We start from the raw sequence: 14,069 nt of genomic DNA on the forward strand, positions 1-14,069 counted from the left end.
ATTTTCTAATAGTTATTAAAAAATAGCGAATAATTAATACATGAATTAATATTATTAAATAGTTATAGTTATAAAAAATATATTTTTAATGAAAAATGTGAATTCTGTAGTAATTGTTAATAATGTATCCTTAATTAAAAAATTAATTATAATTAAAAAATTGAAAATCTTTTAATAGAATATTTTAAATTTTTATATTAATATAATTTTTAAAATTGAATTTCTTATATATTTATATTTTTCTTTTTAAAAATAAAAAATTATATATCTTTTATATTTATTAATAATATAATATATATATATTTTTATAAATATATATATATATAAATAAATATATATTTATTAATAAATAAAAAGAAAATAAATAATTTAATTATTTTTCTATTTTTCAATCATTAAAAGATTATTCAAAAGAATCATTATTATTATTTTCTTTTTTATTTTTTATTATATTTTTAGTTGGATCAATTTAATAATTTTTATCAAAATTATTTAATTTAGGAAATAATTCAGATTATTAACTTTCGTTTACATCTTTTCTTTTATCCTTTAAAAATAATATAGCAAAATAAAAAAAAAAAGTTACAATTTCTAATTCTTTAACATGTTATTTTAAAATATGTTTTCCATGAATTTCTTTTGATTCTTTTACTAAATAGTCGAATTCTCTACTTTCTAAAATATTAGCCTATATAGGAATTCTATAAACTGAATGTTTAGTCATAACTTAAAATTCTTCGGTAAACTTTCCGATAATTTCAGCTGAAGCATTTATTCTAACAATAATATCTCTAGTTAATCCCATAGGAATCTAATATATATATATATATATAAATATTTAAATATATTTATATAATTATATATATTTTAAACAATATTACTGTTCCTAATTCATTTAAAAAAACTTTAATATATTATGATTAAGGTTATTTTAATACAACTCTTTAAGCCAATATATCTTCATTTTTAATAACAATTTTTGTTTAATAAATTCTATCATTTTTAAGTACACCAAAATTAACTTAACAAGGAATAATTGAAATATCTTTTTTTAACTAATCATTTAAATCTGCTGTCAACATTAAATTTTTTCTATTTTCTAAATCATCTATATTATATTTTTTATCTAATGTTTTTGCTAATGCCTAGTGTGATCCAGTATTTCTCTATTCATTAATACTTGGAGCTTTTAAATATAATCTATTAGCCAAAGAACTTATTTTTATTCTTTTTTCAGTTAAACTGTCTGTAAGTAAATATTTCTAATTTAATTCTGATATTGGATTACTTTTAAATAAACAAGGTATCTATAATACATATAAATGTATTAATATATATATTTATATATATATATAAATTTATATATTTATAGATATATTATTTTATTTTATTTATATAATTATATATATATATATATAATATTTTTTATATTATTAATTATATATATATATATTTTTTTTATACTTTTTATTTTTATTCTTCTTTTCTTTCATCACCTAAAATATTATAGTCTTTAGTTTTGATTTTCCTATATCTAAGTGCTTCTCTTTCATCTTCAATGAGTCTTTTTTCTTCATCAATTTCTCTTTATGTAAATACACTAGGCTTAATGATTATATTAAAAGGTTATTTTTGACTCATATATCCTTATTAATTTCCTTCTGGTTCTAATTATACTATTGGTTGATCATTTTCTTTAAATTATGTGGCTTTTAGAGTAGTATTTTTAAAACTTTATTAATATTCATTTGCTCGACTGTTTAAATCTTCTATATCATTTCTATTTACATCTTTTAAATTAGGAGCTAATACAACTGGGAGGAATATATATTTTTCCATAGAGTTTAAGGCTTATAATCCTTCTTCTGTTTCAAAGAAATGAGTGACAAAAACATCTTTTTTTTTTTGTATTTTTAATGAAAATTCGTTTTAGAAATTATTTTCAATATTTTTTTATTTTTTAGAGATTTTTTATATATTGGAATTTTTCTCGTTTTAAGTTTTTTATATTTCGTCTAAATTTTCGGCTTCTTTTTCCATTTTTTTTTTTTAAGAATCTTTTTCTTATTTTTTTTTTAAATTTTTTATAAAATTATCTTTAGCTTCTTCATAATTTTCATCTAAAATACAGTTTTTTCGGAAATTTAAAATCTGTAAAGAAATACTGATGTCTTCTTATCTTTCTACTTCGCTTTTTTAAATAATACCAAATTCATTACTCTGTTTTTGGTATTCTTTTTTCCATTAATAGAATTTTTCGATGTCTTTTTTATGTTCTTCCCTTTTTATAGAGTCGAAATTCTCGAATTTTAATAAATTTCGGAAAGTAAATACATTAGGAGAGTTCTTTTAAACTTTTTGAGTTTATTTTTTACTAATTATATCTAAATCTTAAGGATACTATGGATCTAAATGATATATTTTCTTATCTTCTAACTATAATAAAGAAGAAATAAAAGTATATGATGTGCAATTATTTTTATTTTTTATAGAATCTTCTATCACTTTTTAACAACTTTCATTTTCTTATTTTTAATTAAAATAATTTTAAACTTGAAATTGATTTAATAACTTTTTTTTTTTTTTTATATATATATATGTATATATAAATATATATATATATTTATATTTATATTTATATATATTTATATCAATAATAGTCTTAATACTTCATATCCTGTATTATCATTTTAAACAACAAAAAGCCTTATATTCCATTTTTCAGTTTATGGATATATATTTTTATATTCTTCATCTATATATTCTCCATCTTAAAAATCAGGAGTTTAAGGTCTTTCAATTTCTTAAAATTAAAAAGAGTTATTATTATTATTATTAATTATTATTATTATTATTATTATTATTATTATTATTATTATTCAAATTATCAATATTTTAATTTGAAATTATATTAGTTTCTATATCTCCATTACTTCTTAAAATAAAAGAATTACCTTAATTATCAATTGTATGTATTTATTTATCATGTAAATTAACTATATAAACACCTTATTAATTATTGTCTATATAATTATTTAATTTCTCTTAATTATCTATAACTGACAAAAATCTAATTATACCATTGTTATAAATATTACATTGAGAACCATCATCCAAAAATATTTAATGATAATCTCTAAATATAATTATATATATATTTATAAATATAAAAATATATACATATTTATTTATATTTTATTTATATATATAAATATAAATATTTTAATAATTTTTTACTTTATAAATATAACTTTAGTTTTATCAGGTAAATATGTTTCTAATATTTTTTCATTGTTTATATCAAATAGGACTTTAATAGTGGCGAAATCATTATGTTCTATTATAATAGTATTTTTATCTTAAGCAGTATATATTTATGTTCCATCAAAATGTTTAGTATATACAGAACCGTCAATATATTTAATTATTAATGTTTAATCTTCTCTTATAATTATCTAAGAACCTGTATTCGGGTCAGTTCTTTTTGCACAAGGAACTGATTCATATTATTATTCACTGTTATTTATTATGTTTCTTGCTTTTCTTAATCCCTTTTTATTAAATTAAATATATATTAATAATTTTGAATTTAAATATTTTTTTGGACATTTATATATTTATACTTTATTATTTGTGCAAATCCATGTATTGTTTTTATTATTGAAAAAACTAACATTTCCGTTTTAGTAAAGAATATAAATAAAACCATTTTTCATATATTTTATTACTGTTCCTTTTCCTGTTACTATTCTCTTTATTTCTCTTTTATCTGATTATTTTGAATTATCATTTGGGTTTATATCATCATAATCTTTATATAATAATTTATTTTTATCATCCATTATTTATTAATACACATCTCCGTTTGATAAGAATTTCACTATTAAACCATTTGATAAAGAAATATTTATTTAAGGTACATATTCTTAGTTATTCTTAAAATTTTAAAATTTTAAAAATAATAAATAATTATATATGTATAATTACATTATTATTAGTTAATTCAACATATAACTAATTTGAATTTTCAAATTAAGCCCAGAAATTACATTACTACATTCTATTTTCTCTAATGCCAAAAACTACATTTTCTTTTATAATTTTATACCTAAAAAATATATATTTATATAAAAATATATATATATAAATATATATATATATATATATATATATATTAGTTTTAAACCTATAAAATATCTTATCTCCAACCTAGAATTTATTTCCATATATAACTGAATTATCTCCTGGGAACATATATTTGATTCTCTCATGTAGATTTCCAATAACTTCATAATCAATATTATAATATACTTCATTTTTATAGTTTACTTCATTATTTTTAAAAAATTAAATCCAATTTTCCAAATTAGGCATAACCTGCCATTCTGCATTCCATTTTTTCCTAAAAACCCTTCCTGGTGGATTTTTAAAATACAAAACAATAAATAAATTATCTTCTCTAGAATTATATTTAGTAACCATTAAAGGTTCCTATAATAGTGCTTTTTATAAACTTTAACATAAAGTATTTTTATTAAACCTTTCTATATATATTCTATCTCCAAAATTCCATTCCCTTTCCGGTTCTGCTTCGTTTAAAATTTCCTCGAATTTACAAATTGTTTATCTCCTTTCGAATTCAGACACATCGCAAGAAATAAAAGGATAAATAAGTGCTTTTTCAGCATTTCTTAAATCAATAGATTTTTCTGGAATTTCAGGCATATTCTATCTATCTAAGCCTGGAAAAACTAGATTTTTTAAAAGGTTTTTTTCCCTAATTTATATTTCATCTTTTTTATTTAAAGTTTAATTTTGGCTTTTTTTTTCTATTTCGTCATTTTCATCAATTATTTATTATTCCAAAAATTCAATATTATTATTTTTATTATTAATATTATCATTATTATTATTAATATTATCTTTATTAGATTTATAATCTATTTTATTAGATAAAGTATTTAAAATGTTTTAGACATTATCTTTTTAATTATTTTTGTTATTTAATTCTTGATTTTTCTCTTATTAAATTTGATCTAATAAGCATTCTAAAAGTATTCCCGGTCCAGTTTTTTATAAATTAACGTTTTCTAATTACATATAATAAAATTAAAAAGGTTCCACTTCAAGAGCAGGTGGTAAATCTTAATTTTTTTCCAATAATTCTTATTATTTTTACATTAATAATAACTCCTATTATTTTCTTTCTTCTTCTAATTTTTAGTCGTCTTTTTTTCCTTTTTTATCGTCTTTTTTAGCCTCTTTTTTACCTTATTTTTTTTCTTTTTCTTTTTGTTCTTCCAAAATTTATTATTCATACATTAATCTTTCTTAAACTTTTCTTTTCTCCTCTTCTTCCCTTTATTTCTTAGCATATTCTAAAGGACATAAAGGCAATTCTTTTTTTCCTTTAATCCATTCTTAAAACTACTAAATATCAAAAGAAAACATGCAAATTTCCTCTAAAAAATAATCCAAAAAAGACTTAAAACTCTCATCTTTCTATAAAATATCATTTTAATAAATAATTTCCTTTATAACAGAATTTCTCAAAATTTATTCTTTACCAACTTCCTTTCTAGCCTATTTATATAGATTTATATATTCTTAAACTTCATATATATACTCATAATCTTTTTCATTTAATTGCTCTTTTTATAATTTTTCAATCATTTCTTATTCTTATCTTCGAGATTCAATTATATCTGGATCTTCTTCTTCTTATTCTTCATCTTTTTAAACTATTCCAGCTTATTCAGGTTATTATTATTAGAATTATAATTCGATTTAAGGCCAAATTACTTTTTCTTTAGTATCGAAAATTAAATTAATTATGTTATTAGTATAAGATAATGCATGTATTTCTTCTTTAGTTTGAGGGTAGTCAAATAATAAATAAAAAACATCAATATTTTTTTTATATTCTTTTTCAAGTTCAGCTAATGGTTTTTTTTCTTCTTTTATTTCTTCTTAATGTTTTCCTTTTTTAGTTTCTTTTTTATCACCTTCTATAATTATATTAATACAAATAAATAAAAATAGATATAAATAATAAAATATATATATATATGTATATAAAAGTATATATATTATATATATATATATATATATATATATTTATTTATTTATTTATTTATTTATTTTTTACTTTTTTTTTAATCTACTTTTTTATCTTCATTAGCCTCATTTAATGCGTCTATATTTAATTTTTTTATCTATATTTTTTATATTTATTTTTGAATGTTTTTTGTATTTTACTTTTCTTCCTTTAATATCTAAATCATATTTAAGAGCATTAAAAGCTTCTGCGAGAACTTTTGGTGTTAATTCTAAATTAGTAGATTCTAAGAATTTCGTATCTTTTTTTTATTTCTCATTTAAAGTATTTGGATCTGTATATAAGCCTTTTTCTTTAGCAAATTCAATTATTTCTTCACGCGTTATATTTCTTTAAAATGATTTAGGTTGTGTTAATAAATTATTTATTAATATTTGCATTCTTTCTTTTTTGCCTTAAAATTTAATCATGCAATTTAATGATTACCAAGGAGGTAGTGTTTATAAATCGATTTCTTCTTCTTTTTTTTTAGGGCCCATATTTTAATATATAAATATTTTATTTAAAAGAGATTTTTTTTCTTTTTATTTTTTAAAAAATAAAAAAAATATATTTTATATAACTGTAAAATAAATAAATCAAAAAAAAACAAAATATATTTAAAAAAAATAAAATAAAAAATGAATGAATAAACCAAAAAAGTAATAGTAATATTTAAAAATATATATATATATATATATATATATATATATATATATATATATATATATATTTATTTTAATATCAATTTCTATAATTTGCTAATGATGATCTTCTTATATCATTGACTTCTTACTATTTTTCTTTTATTCTTATTCTCAAACATTCGATTTCTGCAAAAAGTTATACACAAATAACTAATAAATCTCTAATTTTAATATTTAAATCATTAATGTTTACCATAGATTGTTTCAACTATACATTTTCCATTTCAATACATTCAAATTCTTCACTAAGTCTATCTATTTCAGCATTAAGTACTTAATTTTTTTCCTTTAAAATATACATTTCTGATAGACTCATTTCTAATTTTTAATATCTTATCCTTAATTAATCAATTTCCTAATCTTTTTACATTAAAATATTCCTCAATCTTTCAATTTCGACACTAAGTAAGGCTAATTTAGATTCCCAATCTACAATTTCTTTACTCATTTTACTTTTTTTGACTTAATCTTCTTCTATTTATACATTTGCCTCTTCTATTTATTAACTCATCTTTTCTATTTATAGCTAAAGTGCCTAAACTTTATCCAAAAGTTCTTTATTTTTATTTTCACTTTGAATATTTTTAAATTCAAAATTTTATGTTTTGGATTTTAACTAGTCATTTTCTTATAATTTTTAAATTAAGACTTTATTTAATCTTTCAATTTCTTAAGTTAAAAGCACAATTTTATTTTCAAAATCTTTAATTTTTTAATCTTAATATTCACTTTTTTTTTCCATATTAAAATTTTTCTATTTCTCCTCTTATAATATTTAGCCTATTTAACACAATGACTATTCATATTCCTTACATTTTATTTCAAAAACCTATAAATGAGTGATTATTTATTCCATTTATATATTTCTTTCTTATATTTCTTATATTTCTTTCTATTATTAAAATATATGTTCATTTTAACTTTAAATTTCCTAACTTAAAATCATAATTCGGTTCTCATATTCTTTTTATTTATACTAATATTAATTATCGATTTCTTTATATTTATTTATATATTAATTCTCGATTTCTTTATATTTATTTATATATTAATTCTCAATTTATTTATAGTTATTCATATATTAGTTTTCATATTCTTTTTATTTATTTATATATTGATTTTCAATTTCTTTTTATTTATTTATATATTGATTTTCAATTTCTTTTTATTTATTTTCTATTTCTTTAATTTTTTATTAGTATTGGACTTCATTTTCTTTTTTATTTTATTTAATTTTTTCATTTTCTTCTAATTTTTCGTTCATAAATTAATTCTATAAATCTATTTATATAGATAATTAATTAATTTTATTTTCATATTCTTTTGCTAAATCTTAAAATTTCTTATATTCATTAATTTACATTTCCTATTTATTATTTTTTTATTTCCATTCATCAATATTTTTAATTAATAAAAAAATCTAATTATCTTTTTCTTGAATATTATTTTCCATTAGTTTACATTAATCCTAACTTTAAAATATTTCCTATTTAAATTTTTCAATGTCCTAATTTTTTAAATTTACTAAATTTCTCAATCTTTCATTTTCAACTGCTAAATTCGCTACTTTTTCTTCCAATTCTTCAATTTTTAAGTCTTTAAAATGATTACACTAATCCAAAGTTTTTTTTAATTATTCAAATTCTTTTTCCTTTAATTCTAAAAAAACTCTCAAATTATAATTCTCATTTTCATACTGATTGTTTTATTCGCTAATTATTTCCATTTAACTAATTGTTATTTCCTATTAATCACACATATTTTTCCAGTATTCAATTTCTTCGTCTTTTGCAGAAAATATCTACTTTAAAGCATCAGTTCCACTCACCCAATCTTTTCTTGAAATTGGGTTTACAACTTTACTTGTATCTATTTTATTCGTAGATATTAGAGTAGACTTTTAGATATACATGCTATTAGAAGGTCGGTTTATACTTAGGTTTGGTAAATGATTATTTGTACTTGTGTAATTATTGTTTTATGTTAAATTATTTTAACTCATATTTTAACTTTTAAATTTTTAAATATTTTTTTTTTTTAAAAAAAATTATAAATTAATATTTTTATTTTTTTAAAAAAAATATGAAATTATAATTATATTATATATATTTAATATTAATAATATTTAATAAAAATTGGAATTTAAATTCATTTTTTAGCAAAAAATATTATATTTTAGAAACCAAATTATATAATTATTTTTCAATTTATATTTATTAAGCAATATTTTTTAAAATTTTTTATAGCTAAAATATTTTTTTTAGTTAATTATAATTTTGTTTAAAATCAAAAAATATTCTGATTTAATTAGATTATTAAATATTATATAATATTTTATTAAGAAATATATAAAATAGTTATAAAATAAACTATTTTAATAACATGCAAATTTTCAAATTATATTAAAATATTTAATATAATTTTAAAATATTAATTATTTAAATCTAAAAAAAATATTATAACTATAGATATTTATTATAATATTTTTTATTTCAAAATGTATATTCAACTTTTAATTATTTATGACTTTTCCTTTACTTTAAATAAACAACTACTTATTTTTATTTTTCTATTGTTTTTTCTAAATAATTATTTAAACTTTTAATCTAATTTATTTAAATAAATATATTTGTAGAAATAAATGTATATTAAAAATAAAATAGGATATAATAAAATATTAAATATATATATATAAAATAATTATATACAAATATATATTTTTTAATATTATTTATATATAAAATTATACATTTTCTTTAGCATTTATAGTATCTTAATTTTTAACATACTTTTCACTTTCAAAATCCTTGATTTTACTCGTTCTCCTAATTGGAATCCAACTAAGATCAAACATTTCAATTTTATTCCAAATATAATTTTCATTTCCGTTAAATTATTATTGATTTTTATATTTTAAATAAGCTTTAAAATAAATATAATTCCACATATTATGTTCAATCTATATAAATATATTTATATATATTTAAATATTTATATTTATTTTATACTTTAATGTGTTAATAAAATCCAATTTTTTCGTCTAATATTTCCCTATTTAGTCCACAAATAAAGCATTATTTATTTTAATCTATAACTTTTTAATTCATTTTATTTTTTATTTATCTAAATTAATCAATAATAATTCCTGCAAACATACTCATAAAAAACACAATAAACGTAAAATAGAATAAATTATCAAAAATAAACCTACTAAAATATTCTTCTAATAGTTTTTAATTAACTCCTCTATATTGACTTATATTTTCTTTTAATATTTATAGACTTTTTGGTTCATACATTATATCTCCTATGGCTCCTGCATTTTTAAAAGTATGATCAATATTTTTAAAAAAGCACCTCCACATACTATTACAATCCTTATCTAAATAATGATCAAAGAAATAAATATACGAATATATAGTAAAATAGTATTAACCTAAAAAAAATATCACTAGCCAAAAAAATAAATATACTCTTGGTTAATAAACAGCTAAAACAACATGCTTTAAAGCCCTAATTCTTAAAAAGTCTGACAATAGACCTGCAAAAAAGAACGGATGTGCAAATATCCCCAATAAAACACACGTTAATTGCACAATATAATAAACTACATCAAAATCAGACATTAGCATATAAATTGAAAAAAATAAGTTTACACAAGCCTTTATTATTTTATTTTTTAAAGTTAAATTTTCCTATTAAGAGAAAAATCCTTTCCATAAATTCCCAATAATAAAAGAAGATTTCTTAAATATAAAAATTACAAAAACTAAACAAAATAAAATCATATTAACTATCCCTAAAGTATATATTAAAGCCTTAGTATTTTTATAATATTCCCTGTTTAATAGCCTAGGATAGAATAAACGAGCTTCATTTAAAGCGTTTTTATATTAAACGGAGTCTTTAGTGTATATTTCATATTAATTATCAATATAATATTCACTATAGGAGGCTATTATAATTATATTTATTGCAATTGTGATATAAAATGAAATTCTTTCCCATAAAATATGATTGGAAATGATAAAACCAATAGTATATCTTTTTTAGATTATTCGGCGAATTTTTTCCTCACATTTTATAACCCGAATCAGTGTATCTGCTTAATATATAAGGTCTTTTAATTTTTATTTATTAGAAGATCGGTCTAGTTTGTTATTAAATTCTTCTTTAAATTTATCTTTCATCATAAAACAAAAAGGAAGTTTTGGAAAATAAATTGTAAAAAGCTAATTATCACGGATAATCTCAATTTAACATAGTTTGTTTCGAAAAAAACAAATGGCCTATTCCAGTTCTTATTAATCTTCTTGATTTTGTTTTTAATTATTATACTTTTCACCTAATAATTATTAAACTATATCCTATAAATATATGTATATGTAATATATTTTTATTTTGTTTACGTTTAATGCAGATTTACCAACATTTAGTATATCTTGACCTAGTTTTGCCATATTTCCTAATATATTATTGTTATCATTTAGAATTGATTTTATGCTGTTTTAATTTTCTTTTATTTAAAATTCATTTAATATTAAATTCATATTTTCATATTAATCGTCTTATATATCTAACTATTCTTTTTTTTTTATTTATTAATATTATTATATAATTATTTTTTAATATAATTTTATATTTCACCTTTATTATTTTCATATATTTTCATTAATGTATATATTAAAAAGCCATTTTCTATTATTAGTTCTTATTAATTATTTTAATTTTTTATTTATTTAAATAGTGAAATATTATAGTCATTATTTCCATATTTTTAATATTATTTATAAACTTTTATAAGATTTTCAGTTAAAATTTTAATTGGAATAATTCTCATAATCCTTTATATAAACTCAATATTATTATTTTAACATTCAATAATTCCCAAAATAGTCAATAAACATTAATATTTGATAATAGAAACATTTTTTAATTAAATCTGAAATCTATTTTCATTATTATATTCTTAATATAGATTAGTTAAATTATCTTTATTTTTATTCGAATCATTATTCTCATTTTTTTTCGCATCTAAAATTTATTTAAATTTATATATATGTTTCCATTTAATTTTTACCATTTTAATATTATTATTCAGCTAACATAGTATCTTATTTTTCAATGCTTTTATTTCTATAACCCAATGTTTAGTTTTAAGAAGAATAGTTCTTATTTTTATATATATGATTAAAATACATATATATATAGAAAAAAATAAATTTACAGAGGTTAAAATATTTAATAATTTTTTTTTTTTTTCATACTTTTATTTATTAATTTTATATATATTCTTATCTTCATTTAAGATTTTTACAGCATATTCAAAAAACTTAGTATTTGCTACTAATAACTAATTCTATATACAAGGACCTTAAACAAAATCATTTACAGTTTTAAAACATTAAATAATAAGTTTGTATGTATTTTCATTAATTTTAGTTTAAATTAATAACTTTACAATTAATTCTACTAAATTATAACTATATTTTGAATTAATTTAATGGCTTAAATAATTTTAAAGGTTTAAATAATGCCCTTCACAAAATAACTTTAAAAGTTTTAAAAGCTAAATTACTAGTTTTTATTATTCTAAATTATTATTTTTTTAATTATTTATATATTAAGTAAAAATAAGATTTATTTTTTAAAATAATTTTTCACTATTTATAGAACTAACAAAATAATTATAAATAGAATTCTAAATTATTAAATTAGGACCCTTAATAAGTAAAATAAGATATTTTATTAGATAATACCTAAAAGAAATAAAAGAATATAAAATACATTATATTAATTAAAAAATAAATTTTATATAAATAAAATAAAAAAAATAATATATAATAAATTAATAAAAAATTATAAGTATATAATAAAATAAAGTAAATATGTAAATTATTAAAATATAAATATATATAAATATATAATTATATTTATATTTATATATATATATTTTTTTTTATTTTTATATATATTCATATAATTAAATTTATATTTATTATATATTTTTTTTTACTAATATTCATAATTATTTTCACATTCATCCCAAAAAAGTTTTAGAACTATTTTAGTTCCATTTAACTTATTCATTTATCCTTATCTTTCTTTTAAAATCTCTTTAATTTATTATTCTTTTTTCTTTTAATTTTACATATAACTATCATTTTCATTCAAATCCATATGTGTAAGTATACTAATAAGTATTTATAGTACAAATACTGTATTTTTTTTTGGAATATTTTTTTATTATTAAAATTCTATAAATTAAAAAAACTTTAAAAGCACATTATCACTTTTTAAAATGATTTCTTTTTTTGACTGAGTATAATTCTTATTTCCAAAGTCCATTTTGAAAATATAATTAACATTAAGTATACTTTAAGAAATCGTTTTAATTTCCTATTTAATTAAATTTTTAACTTTCTAACTTTCCTAAACTTTCTATTTAAAAACTTTCCAATATTCAATCTATCTAGCTTTATGTATAATTTAATTATTCTCTTTTTTCATTTTGTTCATATTTTTGTGCTAACTACTACCATCTTCTTCCAATAAATGCAAATCTTAAATATTTTTTTACCCTTTTAAAGTCTTATGTTTTTTTTTTAATCTATTAGCAATTTGTTCTTCATCAAAATCTAACTAAAATACAAACTCTTCCTATTCATAATCCCCTAAAAAACTTTCAGGCAACTAAAAATCAAAAAGAACTGCCAAAACTTTCACGTTTTTAATCCTTTCATCATTCTAAGCAAATAAATCTTCGTTTTATTTATCTATATTAACCTACTTAGTGATTTTTGACAAGAACTAATATGCAAATTGACTTAATTTTTATTTTTATTCACTCAATTAATCTTTTAAAGAATAACTCTAAACTTTAAAATAATTTTCGGCATAAAAATTAACAACAGGAATGAAACTATCCAAAAGATATATTTTTTAAATAAACGTTAAATTTTAATTCCTTTCCAATTTCAAAGTCTCCTATTCTACCACTTCAATTAATAATTTCGAACTCTCATATAGTTATTAAGAAAACTCACTCGAATTAGTAAAAAACAATATTAAATCTAAAATAGAACTATTTATTTTTAAGCTCTATATATTAGCGTTACTTACATTATTATTTTTTCTCTCTTTTAAAGTTCTTTCTTTTAAATATTTTAATAATTATATAGCAGTCATTTAATTGCTTATTTTATTTATTAAATTTAATTCTAATTCATATTAACGTAATATACGTGATATTATAGATATAAATT

General features: G+C 17.5%; 3 protein-coding genes across 3 annotated transcripts, besides 36 other annotated features; all 3 read right to left on the reverse strand. All coding sequences in view use genetic code 6, as the record gives it.

Moving 5' to 3' along the window:
- The first annotated feature begins 272 nt into the window (after window positions 1–272).
- Window positions 273–353: a microsatellite.
- Window positions 273–354: a microsatellite.
- Window positions 287–339: a microsatellite.
- Window positions 290–352: a microsatellite.
- Window positions 355–388: 34 nt separating the features above from the next.
- IMG5_126590 (hypothetical protein) lies at window positions 389–6,597 on the reverse strand (the record flags this gene model as incomplete). Its single annotated transcript, XM_004032193.1, has 11 exons — window positions 389–811; window positions 882–1,307; window positions 1,465–2,571; window positions 2,670–2,803; window positions 3,099–3,136; window positions 3,238–3,551; window positions 3,729–3,935; window positions 4,009–4,108; window positions 4,187–6,008; window positions 6,149–6,215; window positions 6,259–6,597. The coding sequence occupies 11 exons, from the start codon at window positions 6,595–6,597 to the stop codon at window positions 389–391; spliced, it is 4,977 nt and encodes a 1,658-aa protein (XP_004032241.1).
- Window positions 815–866: a microsatellite.
- Window positions 1,329–1,463: a microsatellite.
- Window positions 1,331–1,453: a microsatellite.
- Window positions 1,332–1,463: a microsatellite.
- Window positions 2,587–2,651: a microsatellite.
- Window positions 2,821–2,880: a microsatellite.
- Window positions 4,116–4,175: a microsatellite.
- Window positions 4,873–4,930: a microsatellite.
- Window positions 4,875–4,922: a microsatellite.
- Window positions 5,218–5,269: a microsatellite.
- Window positions 5,219–5,266: a microsatellite.
- Window positions 6,027–6,067: a microsatellite.
- Window positions 6,057–6,117: a microsatellite.
- Window positions 6,115–6,147: a microsatellite.
- A 181-nt stretch (window positions 6,598–6,778) lies between the features above and the next one.
- Window positions 6,779–6,830: a microsatellite.
- An 11-nt stretch (window positions 6,831–6,841) lies between these two features.
- On the reverse strand, window positions 6,842–7,252 carry IMG5_126600 (hypothetical protein; the record flags this gene model as incomplete). The annotated part of the gene is made up of 1 exon (XM_004032194.1): window positions 6,842–7,252. The coding sequence occupies one exon, from the start codon at window positions 7,250–7,252 to the stop codon at window positions 6,842–6,844; it is 411 nt and encodes a 136-aa protein (XP_004032242.1).
- Window positions 7,253–7,765: 513 nt separating this feature from the next.
- Window positions 7,766–7,979: a microsatellite.
- Window positions 7,917–8,035: a microsatellite.
- Window positions 7,950–7,990: a microsatellite.
- Window positions 8,021–8,061: a microsatellite.
- Window positions 8,062–8,064: 3 nt separating this feature from the next.
- On the reverse strand, window positions 8,065–13,992 carry IMG5_126610 (mir domain protein; the record flags this gene model as incomplete). Its single annotated transcript, XM_004032195.1, has 6 exons — window positions 8,065–8,085; window positions 9,554–9,763; window positions 9,813–11,380; window positions 11,452–11,838; window positions 12,004–12,563; window positions 12,821–13,992. The coding sequence occupies 6 exons, from the start codon at window positions 13,990–13,992 to the stop codon at window positions 8,065–8,067; spliced, it is 3,918 nt and encodes a 1,305-aa protein (XP_004032243.1).
- Window positions 8,828–8,895: a microsatellite.
- Window positions 8,901–8,935: a microsatellite.
- Window positions 9,449–9,503: a microsatellite.
- Window positions 9,469–9,521: a microsatellite.
- Window positions 9,479–9,522: a microsatellite.
- Window positions 9,772–9,811: a microsatellite.
- Window positions 9,772–9,816: a microsatellite.
- Window positions 11,399–11,445: a microsatellite.
- Window positions 12,580–12,629: a microsatellite.
- Window positions 12,605–12,686: a microsatellite.
- Window positions 12,714–12,803: a microsatellite.
- Window positions 12,725–12,803: a microsatellite.
- Window positions 12,727–12,812: a microsatellite.
- Window positions 13,993–14,069: the final 77 nt, after the last annotated feature.

Source organism: Ichthyophthirius multifiliis, assembly GCF_000220395.1.
Source record: "Ichthyophthirius multifiliis unplaced genomic scaffold scaff_1120509250998, whole genome shotgun sequence".
Taxonomy (NCBI): Eukaryota; Ciliophora; class Oligohymenophorea; order Hymenostomatida; genus Ichthyophthirius; species Ichthyophthirius multifiliis.